Source organism: Sinocyclocheilus rhinocerous, unplaced genomic scaffold (assembly GCF_001515625.1).
Source record: "Sinocyclocheilus rhinocerous isolate Xijiao unplaced genomic scaffold, SAMN03320098_v1.1 scaffold68, whole genome shotgun sequence".
Taxonomy (NCBI): domain Eukaryota; kingdom Metazoa; phylum Chordata; class Actinopteri; order Cypriniformes; family Cyprinidae; genus Sinocyclocheilus; species Sinocyclocheilus rhinocerous.
Window position 1 is genome coordinate 592,774 of NW_015666487.1, and position 16,339 is coordinate 609,112.

Sequence of the window (16,339 nt, forward strand, 5' to 3'; positions counted from 1 at the left end):
CACATAAGAAAATGTAATTTAGTTAGTTTTAGTTATAGTTTTGGAGCAACACAAAGGAATTTAATCTGTTTCTGCCACAGAATAAAAATAAAAAAAAAGAATAGGTAATTGCGACTTTTTTATATATTTGCAGAATATTTCAAGATATAAACTTTTTTTTTTGTGTATCCGCCACATAAGTTAAAAAGGCAATTGAAACTTTTTATTTCATAATTCAGATTTTTTCCCCCTCCCAACTTTAAATTTAAACCTCACAATTCTGACTGTTCTTTTTCTTCAGCAATTCGGAGAAAAAAAAAAAAAAGTTTATAACTTGCCCTTTTGTATCTCGCAATTCTATAAAAAGTCATAATTATGAGATCCAAAAAAACATAATAAACCACAAAGAAAAAAAGCCATTTGAGTAAGTTAATTACAACATTTACTCATTTTTTTGGGTGTACTATCCCTTTAAGAGACAATGTGGTCTCAAGGCCTGCATTACTGTCATCTCTGCTAGAGCACAATGCCAATAATTACGTTCTGCCCTGCTGATTATTGGAACACAAAAGGAAATCGTATTGCCATCAATAACTCTGAAATTCTTTAAGCCTGCGCTTAAGCGTTGTTTGCGTTTCTTTGAGGCACTAATATGCACCACTGACATTTGGTAAGGAACATTTCACTTTCATTTTATTCATATCTCAAAGCTTGTAATCAGGGAAAGATTGTACACCTCGCAATAAATATTCAATAAACACATACCACTGGATACACATAGCACACCCTCATGACAGGATTGTTAACACCTCCACCACAGCCTGTATTTGAGAGACTATTATAAAACTCATTCTTTTTACAGTAGCTGGAAGGTTTTCAGACCTGATCTAATGACCAGAGTGGGAGACCACTAAGAAAGATGGGATTTTCTAATCCCATTTGCTGTAGAGCTGCATAGAGGAGGGCCTGTTTTCATGGCTCTCAGTTCACCCGCTAGTGGCTCGGAGCTATTAGAAAAACACATTAGCATTTTAACTGGCTAGTCATCCAATACATGAACACGCATTCAGATGAGTTTCATAACAAGAATGAATCATGCAGATATCATGTAGGCTGAATCGTGTGTACTGGGATATGTCACGACTTAATAGAGAAAAATCTAATAAAACACTACATTTTTGCTAGGAGATTCTGGTGATCTTCTGTAATTAATATTAAAGTGGTTGCTATTATAAAAGTGAATATGAAAAAATAATGTTATGCTTGCTTACTCCGTCTGGGCTAAAATTATGCTTTAAAGTGAGAGCAGTGAAACACTGCCATCCGGTGTTGTAACATTATGAATGTGAATTGCAGTTAGTTTAACAACTCAGGAATTACTATTTTAAACCGAGTCTTCACAGCCTTTTGGTTCTCTAGTCTAGTCAAGTACACTACTATTCAGAAAGCTGCAAGATTGGGAAGATTTTGAAATGTTTCTTTTGCTCACCAAGTCTGCATTTGGTTGATCAAAAATAGTTAAAACAGCAATATTGCATTCAAAATGGCATATTTGAATATATTTTGAAATGTAATTGATTCCTGTGATGGAAAAGCTGATTTTTCAGCAGTCATTACTTCAGTAATGTCACACAATCCTTCAGAAATCATTCTAATATGCTGATTTGCTGCTCAAGAAACATTTCTTATTATTATCATTGTTGAAAACAATTGTGCAGCTTAATATATATATTTTTTTTTTTTGGAAACTGTGATATTTTTCTGTATTCTCTGATAAACAGAATGTTCAAAAGAACAGCATTCTTTTGAAAATAAGTTGAAAGTCTTTGCTGATCAGTTGATCAATTTAGCGCATCAATAAAACTTTCTTAAAAATTTTTTTTTTAACTCTTTAACGTCTTTTAGTTGTTAATGGACATTAAAAGTTAAAAAACCCACACATTTCTAACCTTACCTGAAATATTACTGCAGGACTTCAAATTAGTGACAAATATTTTTTTTTCTATCTTGGAGAAGATTAATCACAAATATAAATCAAAGATAAACAAAATGTCAATTTTATTTCAGATTTTAAAGCTGTATTGATGAGTATCGAATGTGTTAGAAACAAAGAGGCGCAAAGACAAAGAACACACGTCACATAATAACAAAAATAAAAGCTGATATCGCCACCATCAGCCAAACCACAGATTTGGGAAAAATAGAAAAAGAAAAAAGAAAAAAATGGTTACATCACATTATGGTATTTTTAGAAACTGTCTTTTCTCATCATTACAAAATACAAAAGCACAAGCATCCCACGCTTTACTCATTCAATATTGACTACACTTTAGCCAATAGGATTTCACTGTAACTCACAACCAGTGCATAAGCCCCTTTGGTTAACATGATCATGGTTATTCATTTGAAAGCAAAACTGCAAATGATTTTTTTTTTCATGAATTTTCATAAGGCTGCTTGGTTTTTATTAATTTGTGCTTCTGTCGACAGAATAGGCAATTTGTTTAGAATAAAGGTCTGCTTTCTTTACATTGCAGTAACTTGGAGGGAATGATTATGTAAATACACCCAAGTATTAACATCAAGTTCTTAAATAAATGTAAACATATACATCTTTTGAGGTCAGAATATTGACCCGCTTCACTTAAAACCATTACTGTAGCATTGTTCTGATATTTTTTGGAGTGGACTCATCATTCAGGTGTTTTGTGGTGAACCTTTGGAGGAAAAAAAAAAAAGATTATATGATTTATGAAACTCATTACACAAGCTTGTATCTTTTTTTTAAGAACAGAAAGAAAACTTACTTGAGGGCATTAAGGAGACCTTCAACATTATCTGCGGGCTGATCTTTTAAGACTTTAATGCATCCTTTCATCTAGAGAAAGTGTGTATATCACATTATGGGGGGGAAAAGTCATTTTAAACTCACTCAAAAAAGTTTTGGTTGATTGAGAAAATATGAGAAATGTAGCCTTACATCGATTTTTGAGGATTTGTTGAAGGCACCGTTTGGATGCACATGATCGTAGAGGATAATAACCCCCACCATCACCCTCATACAAAACAGAAGTGTGTCTTCACTGTTGAATCGACTTGTGTATTCTCTGTTAGCAGAGGTAAAAGATTGAGCATAAAGCCACAATGATACACTTCAACACTTCATGCACTACAAACAGCCCGAGTACTTACGGTGTCTCTAGCATGACCTTGCAAACACTTGCCATAGTGCTCAGGCAGTCTGTGGTGTTCTCAAGAGGTAATGTCTTATTCTACAGAGAAAGAATTAAAGGAATAAATCACTCGGAAATTACAATGCATGTAGCCTACTGATTATCATACACTAGCATTCAAAAGTTTGGGATTGGTAAAGGTTTTTGAAAGGATACAGTAAAATACAGTAAAACAATATTATTGTGAAATATTACTACAATTTAAAATAACTGTTTTTTTCCCCCCTAGTCTTTATTGTCACTTCTGATCATTAATTTAGTGCATCTGTGCTGAAAAAAAGTATTAAATTCTTTCCCCAAAAAAAAACTTTAAAAAAAAATTGCTATCCCCAAACTTTTGACCATTAGTGTTCTACAGTATTTCTGATGGGAATTAAAGTGCTAAAATTACAACTGTAGAAACAAGCAGTACCTCTGTCACAAAGTTTGTTGTTGCTGTGCTCAGGGTCTTCAGCATGGGTGTGGCTTCAGCATAGAACAGAGACATTCTATTTGCCATTTCATTATTGACCTCATTTTCAATATCAAGCTTGATAGAGAAAAACACACAAACACACAAATTAATATAGAAATGAGCACAGCAGTGTTTACAATATCCTTTTATCTCAGGTTCCTGCACTTACATTCATGTTGTTTAATCTGTTTCGACTGATTGTTCTTCTGTAGTAGCTGAAGTCATTCTGGATAGCTGGAATCCTCATCTAAATAAATGTTAAATACATTTAAAAAGGAATTTGCTAGCACAGTGGCAATCAATACATTTCCTCTTATTTTTTAAAAATTGGTGCGTGACAAAAGCATTGAAGCAGCTGGCACCTTCAGCTCATCAAAGCGGAGCGTGAAATGCAGGATTTCAGCGAACTGTTTAGCAAGGGCCTGCTCCCTCTCCAGGTGCTGAGTGGGAGTGTACGGCGGACACGTCAGAGACTCCAAAAGGCTCTGCAGTGCTTCCTCTACATGGAAGAAAGCAGATCAGATGCAGAGCTTACATTACATTTCTTACTGATTAAGGAGAAAATATGTGGATATAGGTAATCATATACGAATAGTGTACCTAGTTTCAATGAAAAGGCATAGAACTTCTTTAGGCGGATGACAAGAGGACACACAGAGTTCCACGCCCTCTCCTGAAGGAGCATGTCATTAGGATTCTGTATTGCCTAAAATGTCAAACAAGTCACATGATTTAATCTGGCATGAGAAATATACTCCACTAAATGCCATTAAATACAACTGATTGACCCACAAAGCCAAAACGGAACTATTAATCAGACGTACATCTCGTATTTCCTGGCCCGCCCCCTTGTAGGCTTGCAGGCCGGACAGGATGCTCTCTGACTCCTGGAGAACAGCATTCACCTGGTTCCACACCTCTCTCTCACAGTCTGTCGGTTGTGCATCTGACACAAATAAACTACATTACACACTGCCAAGCACTAGTTATTACATGCAATGCATTTCACAGCATTAGATATAATATCAAACCAAGTGTCAATTGCAAACCAGAGAACAGAGCTATAGAGCTCAGATCTTCATTTCCATTTTTCCAAATTACAGCCTTTTTTTATTGACAATCTAATTTTTAGTAGTGAAGTAAATGTATGAAGTCATTATTTTATTTGGTTATTCTCCAGTTCACCGCCCAACTACCACCAAATTTGACAACCAGAAAGTGGCTAAACACTTCAGCTTTGTTCAGCACATCAATTGCTTTTGAGTTTAAAACCACATGAAATTCTTCTAGTGAAATGTTTTGTTTCAAAAGTGTGTTAATGTAATTTTTCTTTAAAATAAATGCCACTTGATTTGATGTTTTGTACATCTAATGTAATGTAATGACATTCATACATTAAACTGAAGCTTAAGCGCCCAAATTTTTTTAGGAGCAATGTATAAACACAACAAACAAACAAATAAATGAGGTGATATTTTCATATAAAAAAAATAATGTTCTTTCTTTAAACCAGAGGTTCCCCCGATATTTCAACATTTCATAGAGATGCTCATTTCAAAAGTAAAGATTTATTGGTTATGAGTTATGGCTGAAATGCAATCAAAAAAGCAGCAAAGCAAATACTCAGGAAATGCTGAACATTTTGGGTAAAGCTCTCTTTAAAGTTTCTAGACAGAAAACAAAATCCAATGTTTAGTGTAATATAACAGGTTTTGAGTATAATAAGGTCACAGGATTTCAAAGTTTACCGACCAAGAATACAGAGGTAAAGGATTGAAAGAGCTGAGAGTTCAGAATGAGACAAACAGAGATTAAAAAAATATCACAGAACAAGCAGAAGCTGCAAAGAGTAAGGAGATCATTTTCAGAGAAAGTATCATGCTGCAGTACATAGACATATTGGATATGTGGTTAGTTACAAATACTAATTGGCAAGTCATGCACATTTGCCAACAACAAATCAGATTGTTTTTTTTTTAGATTTTCAAGAAAAGATTTAAATATCTTTGTATTTGCAATTTGAGTTCTTAGAATTAAAGATGGCATGTAAAAAAGATAAAATATCCTAACTATTGCCCAATCAAACTCATCTGCACAAAGCATTTGCATATGCAAAAGCATTGTGAAACTGTTTTGCTGTTGCGTCGTGACGAATAGATTTGCAAGGACAATTCTGACAATGGTACTTGCAAAATGTTAGTAGCCGGAAAAAGTGACAGACACCAGGCCAGGCAAAAGCACTGCTCACTTTCAAAGTCAAGAAAAAAGTTTGGCCCCTGATCAAGCTCTGTGCAAGTGAGCACTTTTAACAGATTCCCCATTTGGTTTCTGAAATAGAAAAGCAAGAAGAGAAAGAGAGGAAAAAGGTAGAAAGACAGAGAAAAGAGAAAGGTGTTGAACGTCAAAGACAATAAAATCACAGGGTGTCACACTGAGCGTTAAAGAGTGATTCTGCAAAGTCTCATGCTCCTACACACAGAATTCCCTCAACTTCTCATGGTGAACATGGAAATCATTCCAAATTGAATATGAACTGTTTTTGCTTTTCCCTTTTACTTTAAATCAGAACATTTCTTCTAGTTAATTCCCACACTCTAAAAAATGCTGGGTTAAATACAACCCAGTGCTGGGTAAAATAGGGACAAACCCCAGCAATTGGGCTGTTTTGACCCAGTGGTTGGGTTAAATGTTTAACCCAACCTTCTGGGTAGTAACCCAACCGCTGGGTCAAAACAGCCCAATTGCTGGGTTTGTCCCTATTTTACCCAGCACTGGGTTGTATTTAACCCAGCATTTTTTAGAGTGCAGGACACACTTTAGACAAAGCGTCAGCTCTGGACAGCAGGAAGCATAAACTTTCACCACAAGAAAGCAACGAGGGAAAACTGTCTTATAAGAGCGTTGAGACGGTCAGCCCAGCTCCTGCCACTGCTGGGGAATAAACAGCTGGTTATAGAGTCTCGCCAACCCCAGACTCCACCTCTTCTCAAAACTTACTTTCAAAGTCCAGGAAAAAATGTGGATAGTTCTCTATTTCCCTTGTAAGGACTTTTAGAAGATTACCCATTCCAGCGAAACCTAATCAAGATATAATGATAAAAAACAATTGCATGAAATAAAACTAAGAAACCTAAAGTCACCAATAAACAGTGACTTCATTACGAGTATAGCAAAAATGATGAGAGCTGCAATTAGAAAGGTAATATACTACTTGTTTAACATTGATGTTCTAGAGAATCTAAGCAATCTGAATTGGCACATAACTAGCAGATAAAAAGAATATGCTGGTACTCTGAACTACTCTGAAAACAGGAAAACACATAGCACATAAGAGATACTGGTTTTCTTCTTTGTAGGTCAGTTTTACTTGGCCCTTCTCATATGTATTCACAGCCAGAGGATACATTTAAAATAGTTGAAATGCTCCGATATGTTGATATGATATTTCAAACGAGATTATAACAGCTGTTTTGAAATACTTTGAGTATAGTTACTGATATGTTTATTTTTATCAACTGACTAAGACTACGCCAAATAAGCAATAAAGTTATAACTGCACTCTATCATAGTAATGTATCAGGAACTGATTGAATTGTTGGATCATTGAGTGCGTTTAAATGCACATTCTTAAACAGATTAAACCCATTATTATTTTTAATATGCCGACAATGCCTTTTCCGGTGCAAGTTCATAAACAGCTTAAGCATAAACTGATCAACACAGCTAGATTTTTGTCCATTACCCCGATTTTGTCTAGCATGTGAACACCCGTGTAATATATGAGAGGAAGCACATCTAACCACAGCAAATGTTTTACAGTAGGGGAGGAGGAAATATATTGCAAGCTCCGACTCTTTCTTGACCCAAGAAATTGAATAAAAAATATGTTCTCATCTCATGCAGCCATAGGACAAGTGGTACAGACTTAGGAACTTCAAATATGAGAAGAAAAGGAGTCTGTACAAATCTGCCCTGACATTTTGGAACACTCTAAGGTTTTTAATGGTTTATTTAACAGTATGCATTTATTTAACTTAACATAACAAATGGAATACTCCGAGTAGAATACATGGATTTTGATGTAATCACCACCAGGAAATAAACAGATTTTTAATAAAGTCTTGCAAACGTAGTTTACTTGCATTGCCAGGTTACTGATTTGCATGTAAACTGGAAAACAGGTTATTTTAATAAACTGATTTTTGGTAGTTATCAGTGTATATAAATGCTTGCATGTAAATGTGCCCATTGTTGTTGGCTGATTGATGCAACCTCATGTGGCAGATAGGCTAGAGGAGGGATTATTTATTTGTGTTAAAAATAATCGTGCATGCATATATTATTAATAATAAACTGCATATTCTACACAAAAATTGTCAAATTGTGATTTCATGGTGACTTTAAAATACATGCAGACAGTGCATGTGACTCCTCACTGCTCCAGCAGAGGGAGCAAGTGCACACTATAATAATAGCATCATCATCATCTGGCATTAGCTTCTAACAGCAGATGTACAGAAGTGGTAATAATTTTGGCACTTTCATGAACCTCAGCTAGAATATATTCACTTAATTGCTGGTTGAGTGTGTAGCACATTTAATAAGTCACCTAAAAAATAAAAAAAAATCAAACAGAATAAAAACGGCAACCTCAAGGTTACATCCACTAGTCAGTTTTATTCCTCCAAATGCTCTTATGTGCAAGAGGATGTGAAGACAATACAGTTTCTGCTGTATGTGGTTAACCGCCACACATGAGTGCAGGCGATTCAAACGAGCTTCCTGTCAAACATAAAGTGCTCCAACCATCGGAACAACTGCACTTGCAAAAGCATGAGAAACTGTCACTCTGGTGGCTGTGAAACAAAGCAGGCACAGAACATTCAGCCCATTTCGAAGCCGTGTCTGTGTGAGCGTGCATGTGTGTGTCCTTCACTATGAACTCTATTCATTATTATACAGTGAATCATCACAGCACAACATGCACAAATCCAGCACACTGCCCACATACTACATATAAAAAACCCATTACAAATGCATCTCAAAACACATGCGCACACACAGGCCTTGACCTGCATTGGTAATGGGGTGACCTTATGGTGTAAAAATGCTGGAGGGGCCTTGGAAGTGTGTTTGTGTAGTGTAATGAAAACCTTGTTCCTTGACAAACCCTTCACAAGTGCTCTTACATGCTTTAGAGAGCTAGTATAAAAAAAAGGTGTAGTGTGATGAGGGGCGCGGGTGGTTGTTTTATACCGGAGTAACCAGGAAAGTTGGTGAGGGAGTGTCACACAAAACAACTTCCTGTTTAAAGAAACTAGAGTAAGACCAAACAGACTAATTTTAATAGTGATATTAGTACTAGCTGCATGTGTTTAATGGTGGAGCTCATTGATATCCCTTGTATGGACAGAACATTTTTCAAAAAGTTTTATGTTCTGCAAAACAGAGGAATTAATATAGGTTTGGAATAAGCTGACCGAATGTTTATTTTTGGGTGAACTATCCCTTTAAGTTCAGCCCTGCACTGGACGTACTGTACATACATTACCGTTAGGACCTCCATGGCTACTGGAATTAGATAAAATCAAAAGCTTCTGTGCTTCGCAATTAAACCATGTATGCTGCAATTAGAGGCCATGCGAGCCAAACAATAATCCACTTTATCCGTGGCTGAAAAGACCTCTGTTAGGCTCTGCCTACTGAGCAGCTCATAAACAGAGCAGTAAATTAACATTTGCATCTCGGCTGGGCTTAAACAGAGATTGTTCTTGCTCAGGTCTTGCATACAGCCGTAATATTTACAACTTCACAAATTACTGGTTTATTCACTTCCTAATGGGGTTCCCACAGTGACCGTGTTTGTGTTTATCAAATCCTCATGTTACGAGAGGCACCGGCCTACACTACAACACTTCCTGCTTTGTGGAAGCTGAACACCACAGCTATCATTCAGAGTTTACAGCAGTTGTGTTTATTGTAATAACGTCTGGCTGGGTTTAGAAGCTCATTTGCTTACACAAAAAGGAAATGCTACATACTGTGGCAAGAGGAGCAGAGTTAACTGAACCTATGCTGACACTGCAAACAAGCCTAATCGAAATGAGTGATGTAACTGTAAATCTGATATTGCCATAATCGACAGGATGCCTCAGTGTTACCTTATCTGGAGGAGAACGTATGCTTCCTTTTAGATCATCCACTTGTTCTTGATTCTGAAAAATAGAACACAAACGAGCAGCAAATCAGTCAAGTTGTGTTTAATGAGAAAAATCAAACCAATCGATTGGCATAAAATGTAAACAGTAATTCAAAATGCAAACGGTTTGTTATACTGCAATTGAGATGCGCCAAAGATCATTCTCATTATGAAGGTGTTTATACTGGGATCTAGTATTGCTGTGCCACTTCTTTTGCAACGTTATGTAGCACAGCAGGAATATATGCTCTCAAAACTACTCTACAGTTCTACAGCCAAATTTAACATACTGTATATACATACAGGGTATAATACATGCATATATTATCTCCATATTGTGTTGAAGTGGTTAGTGTGTTTTTTTAAATTCTGATAACATTAAACACTTATTATGATATATTATATATCAAATATATTACAAAACATAATATTATAAAATTTCATACTGTTTAATATGTGAACAAAATAACAGAAAAAAAAACATCTATTTTCTGTATGCCTGTAAAATATATATATTTTTTAAATGTGCACTTTACAGGTATAATTATAAAAGTAGATATATAATATTATTTAAAATAATAACAACAAATAATTTAATTGTTTACCTTTTATACTTAAGATTATATTTATATATATAATCTTGCTTACATTATTTATCCTGGTCATTTTTTAATACAAATACATATGATGACAACAACTGGCTATACTTAACTAGGCCTACCTGTTTAAGTAACCAATTTTGTGAATAATTTGTTTAAAAAAAAAAAAAAGAGAGCAAAAAATCAAAAATATAAAGAGCATGACTGTTTCAGTTTTTGTTGTGGAAACATGCCAGTCACTTCAACAAAAATTGCAATGTGAGCTATATACTTTCAAAAATAGGTTTTGAATAATATTTTGTTTGTCTTTATGCCACTATTTTACCCCATATATACAGTAATTACTAATGATTATACACACATAAACAATGACATAGTAATCAGTCTATTCAATGTATTTCATCATGGATAGCTCACTATCAGATTTAAAATGCACTTCACAGCTGTTTCATGTTAAATGGGGTATTAAATATCTAGAGACATTCCAGCTAAATGCAACTAATGGCAACCCAAAAACACTCTAGAGGGCAGGAACCAGCAGAGAGACTCTCTCTAAAGAGGCTCACGTGCACATGACAGCAATACATATCTACTGTTTCTACAGCACTTTTCTGCATAGTATAGCCTTTGTTGGTTAATAAAAATAAGTCTTTTAACACATCATAGACAAGTGCTTACGTCTTCAACCATATGGAAAAGGAAAAACATTCAAACAACAAACACTAGGCATTCATGCAAAGAATGATCATGACGAAAACAAAAAACTTGTCACACAAGTTGTGAAACACCCTTAAGCTGCCAAATTAACAATCCATTTGTCAAGGAAAAAGGAAGCTGTCTTCATGATGAAGTCATCCACAAAGCAGCTCTCTATTGAGCTGCGCTGACAAAAGACGAGCTCATATCAACATGTGTTGACCTTTTTTTCCCCCAGAGAGGCTTGAAATGAGCTTTCCCCCTTTTTCAGAACACAGTGATACTCACGGTCACCCTCCCACCAGACGGCGTTTCCTTCAGAAGATTAAGATCAGCGATCCCAATTAATACATCGGCCTCTTCTGCCCTCACGCATCGCAACAGTGTTAATAAAGCCAGACCTTCTAACAGACAGACAGAGATATAAAGAACTGCCTCCCTCTGGCTCGAATCCCATCTGTCAGTGTGCATAGTGCTCACACTCCCCTTCCCCCCCCTCAAACCTGAGGACAGGGCATGAACAGACCCCACAGGGACTCTGCCATGGAGTCACAAGCCCTTATATGGGCATACGTCTGCTCAACGCGTGAGCCGGATGAGTGGTCTTCCATTCCCTCCTCCGTCTGCACCTTTCCCTCACTAAAGAAGCCATCACTGTCCGCCTGTCTTCTCCACGCTCTGCAAAACCAGTGGAATTTCTGAATAAAAAACAGCATGTTAGATCAATTCTACAGCGCTTTCGAATCAGCTGAAGATCTGCGCCAAGAAGTGCACAGTATCTTAGTAGGATCTTCTTTTAGCGTGTGATGATCTGGGCCAAAATAACACGAAGATATTTTATCTGTGGTATTTCCCTCTCAGCAGGTCCAGGTATTGGAATCAGGAAAAGAGAATTCCCAGAGAATAAACATGTTTTTCAGAACTCACAGTGGAATTTTCCAGTGACCCCAATAACACAAGCTGCTCTATGCTGAATAGCAGTTATCATTTGAGATTAAACTGAAAGGATGAAGCAGGCAGGGTGCCGGCTTTCAGATTATCTGCGTTTAAATGGGGTATTTCCGCTCAGTTATTGAAATATGAGAATCTCTGCAACATGCAAAAATCCAAAGATTGTGGTAACTGAAGTAAGAAACGGAGATAAAACATTTTCCAAAAAGCTGGGCTGCTACACACATGCATGCATACATCTGCCAGGATGACAACAATCTCCATGACAACTTGGGGGTTATTGCACAGCGAAGCACATTTGAGTAACAGCTTTCCTCTAAGGCAACGGCAGTATGGATGATGAACACTATATCCTGACCTAGAATCAAGGAGGGAGCGAAGTCTGCAGAGAAGTCGCGTCATTTTTGGCTGAACCTAGCATGAAAGGTTTTAAGATGATCAAAACTAGATCACATTTTTGGATAAGTACATCATAAAATTACATCACATGCTTGGCATTAGCTTTTAGAAAGCAAAAGTTTCTTCATGTACACAGGAAAAGGAGTTTAAAGACTAGGCTATACGAAATCAAAACTGCAGTTTGTGGTTTTTCATCTACGTCTATTAGCTCTAAGGTTTTCTATGTAGTACGATAATCTCAATCAGCAGATATAGGCTACACAGATATCTAAAATCTTCAGGAAAAACAGGTCAAAAATAGTGATGACTCATTCAACACCAGACAATAATATCAAGAAGCAAATCATGTTTATCCCAGTGTTACTGTTTCAAAGCTTCAAAAAAGAAACAAATACCTTATTAGCATATAAATGATGCTAAAATAACACTGGTTCATCTTTTCAAAAGCAGTACAGACACTAGAGATGTATAAGGAAAGCACACCGTTTCAAAAGACCTTTAAAATGAGCCAGTTCAGTTCTAATCATATTTTGTCAAACAAAAGAGCTCAGATACAAACTCCAAATTACTCTATATCAAGTAGTCTGAGGAGGAGCTGAGCCCATTTTTTAAAAGCATTAGACTCTGACCAGCTGCTAACCTCCAGGACAAAACCCTCTGCCTGCGAGAGGCAGATGGGCTCTTCAAACGACCCAGGCCAAATGACCGACAGCATGAAATATTCAAGCAAACAACTCCCAGTTCCCATTCTCACTTGGGTGGCACACATAGCAGTCTAACTACAAGTATACAAGTATGATTAGTTTAATGGTGCCACAGCAATCATACCAGTGCAAGAACATAACACGACTGTTGACAAACTGTGGCTGCTGGCTAAAACATGGATTACTTGACTTGATCATTCCACTTCGGTTTAGCAGCACAGTCAGAAGCAATTGTGGTGAAACAGATTGTGATCTTTCCCAAAAACAATGTCCACATCATGAAATTGTAGCACCTCTAGGCAGTGACAGACCTTTTAGATGATGACATCACCATGGGTCTAAAAGATCTGCTTGTAATCATGAGGCAAGATTCATTTACTTCTATATATTCGGGAATATGGTTCACTTGATTTAAGATAAATGGAAAAATGCAAAGCTTCTCAGAATTATCACCATGCAGTACTATATTAAAGCAGGAAAATGTGTCTTTTGGGTATCAATTTCAGATATCCATTCTGCACATCATTAGAGCCATGGCAAAGTGTTTTAACCCAGACATAAAGGCAACACATCAGCCATTCAAGAAGCTCTTAAAAGCCACTCCCCACAGTTCATCCAGAGGTTAAGATGCATGAAGAGTCAACGAAGTGTAAAACTTCAACACCATGGAAAACAAATGGAGATGGACAAAAAAGCTGAAGGAAACTCAGGAAAATATAATGTCTTCAGTACAGCAAGTGCAGATATTAACTAGGTCTAATTCTTGTTGTATATGTAATGAGCCTTTTCCCCTATTGTACTAGTAACATGCCAATGATAACATTTTGAAATGAGCAGCAGGATATTTTTTTACTAGGGGTGTAACAGTTCACAAAATTCACGGTTCGGTACGACACATGGTTCGGTTCAGTTCAGTACGTTCGGTACGGGGTAGCTGGTTACGTCGCAATGTTGGAAATATTTCTGTTTTAAACCATGAAGGCGAGCCAATGGATATCACAGCATCTGACGCCGCATATTCTCTCAGAGACGACGAGACAAATCTACTTCAACATATGCTGATAATGGTATATAGCTAACAGTTAAAAAAAAAACATTTTAATTGAGGAGTAAATATATAGCCTAAACTTTTGTTATCCTCCCAGCACGTCAGTTATTTGGTAATTATTGTGGGGCAAATTAATTGTAATTTTAATTTAATAATAGGGGGAGACCGGGTATGGTTGTAACATGGGGAGAGTTGTAACAACACCATTTCGATACAAGATCACTGTCTTTCGATGCACCCCAGCAAGGGGAGGTTATCGCGGGGCCTTTCGCAGTGCGTGCCCATCTGCAAACGTTACGCCACTAGGCAGATAGCACGTTGTCTGTTACGTCGTTTGGGCTGCCTTGTTGAGCGCACTGGCACCGAGAACAATGTATTTCACACACTTTAAGCCGTTTTATTTTCCAAATGTAATAGGATTAGTCCAACGAATCGAAACGTTCGGTTGGTAATGCGTACCGAACCGAAAGCCTCGTACCGAACGGTTCAATACGAATACGTGTATCGTTACACCCCTATTTTTTACTTCTTGTAAGTAGCAGCTAAAATAGACAGGATGGCTAATCTAACAAGAATGTGATTTTAATGATGGGTCAGTTCAGTGGGATTTGAAGTATGACTGAGGGGGTTCCAGTAATCATGTTTATTTTAAGAGCACCGAGAGCACCGTAGCAGCTCACATAAAACAAACTCAAAATGAACAAAACCTACCCACCCTTACATAGATTCAATAGATTCAATTCACTTCTTAGTTTACTACAGTGTTAAAGGAAAATTTACAAAAAGACATTTTTAGGAGCTTATGAATGGCTCTTTATTATCTCATTATTTTGTTTTAACCCACAAATTTTCTGGATGTTAACTGCTTTTAACACTTAATATACAAAAAGCCTACTTAATATCTTTGTTTTTAACAAAGCTGAAAATATTGATATCTCAAGATAAAGTTAAACTATGCATTTCATTAAGAAGTATTTAGATAAATTTCTACATGGCTACTTAAAACAGACACCTTTATACAAAATGAATTGTGCTGTGATATTTCTGTCATGCCCACACCTAATTACTACTATAATGCTAATCCTTTCAACAAACCAAAATGCTGATGCAAGGTTTAGTGGTTTTCTGTTACATGTATACACACCAACATTCGTTAGATAGACCATAAATCACACTTTTCATTTGTACCATTTTTTGTGGAAATCAAAACAAGTTGCTTCTCTGTTTTATTTTATTAGTAGAAACAGATACCAAACAGCAACATGATGCTGATTTATGATAGAGTTGGTACATTAAGACATAAAACTGATCCAGAGTCTCAATATTGTGTTACTTACTGTAAGCAATGTGTCAGCTTCACACATACACACCCGTGTAATGCTACTGAATACCAGGTGAGAAAGAGAGTTTCCTTTGTGATAACATCCACGGAGAAAAGCAGAAAAGTGACCTCACTGTACAATGTGTGGGAGTTCATGAGCTTTGATGCTCAGTGCAGTCTTTGACAAACACCGGGGCAGTGCAGCAAAACAGTGTGATAGGGCACCACACAGAAAGTCTAACCTAACCAATAACAGTCTAGTAAAAACAGCCATTTCCTGTCTGTCTCCACAACAAGTCCATTTGCTGCAAGTAACTCATTACTAGTGGTTTCTCTCCATTCTGCTGTTGCTGAGATAGCATTGATAATGGAGAAAAATCACAGTACTTATTGACCTCACAAGAGGGCATCTAAACATAGCCAAAAAAAAAAATCAGATACTGTAACAGTTACTGTTATTACTGTTACTTCATTACTTTAGCAACTTGCTTGCACAATTTCTGAAATAAAAAGGATTACGCTTACGAGAAAAATTATTATTTAAATCAAAAGTAGGGCTGTACACTTAACATTGAGAAATAAGATAGTGTCTGTAATTATTAAAGCATAAAAAGACTGCCATTTAGATATGAAGTCTGCATGTTTTTCATGTCTCTGTGTAAATGAATGGCACAGTTTCGTCTGTTACACACAAACTCAAACAAACGTTACGCTCACAGTGTTTCAGCATCTGCATCTCAATATACGAGGACGTGA

At 36.6% G+C, this 16,339-nt stretch overlaps 1 protein-coding gene across 5 annotated transcripts in view; it reads right to left on the reverse strand.

Annotated features, from left to right (window-relative positions):
- Positions 1 to 2,230: 2,230 nt before the first annotated feature.
- Positions 2,231 to 16,339, reverse strand: part of LOC107732415 (protein FAM49A) — a 35,133-nt gene continuing 21,024 nt past the window's right edge. For 2 of the 5 annotated variants that reach the window (XM_016543741.1, XM_016543742.1), the window contains 11 exons: positions 9,828 to 9,881; positions 5,915 to 5,994; positions 4,491 to 4,612; positions 4,267 to 4,372; positions 4,029 to 4,165; positions 3,836 to 3,913; positions 3,625 to 3,741; positions 3,172 to 3,251; positions 2,960 to 3,086; positions 2,787 to 2,857; positions 2,231 to 2,696 (listed from right to left, as the gene is read on the reverse strand). In XM_016543741.1, the coding sequence (XP_016399227.1) occupies positions 2,633 to 2,696; positions 2,787 to 2,857; positions 2,960 to 3,086; positions 3,172 to 3,251; positions 3,625 to 3,741; positions 3,836 to 3,913; positions 4,029 to 4,165; positions 4,267 to 4,372; positions 4,491 to 4,612; positions 5,915 to 5,987 (975 nt within the window). In that variant the 5' untranslated portion in view covers positions 5,988 to 5,994; positions 9,828 to 9,881 and the 3' untranslated portion in view covers positions 2,231 to 2,632. Of the gene's footprint in view, positions 2,697 to 2,786; positions 2,858 to 2,959; positions 3,087 to 3,171; positions 3,252 to 3,624; positions 3,742 to 3,835; positions 3,914 to 4,028; positions 4,166 to 4,266; positions 4,373 to 4,490; positions 4,613 to 5,914; positions 5,995 to 6,663; positions 6,745 to 9,827; positions 9,882 to 11,448; positions 11,589 to 16,339 lie in introns of those variants that run through there. The other 3 variants (XM_016543743.1, XM_016543745.1, XM_016543744.1) reach the window with 3 other exon arrangements.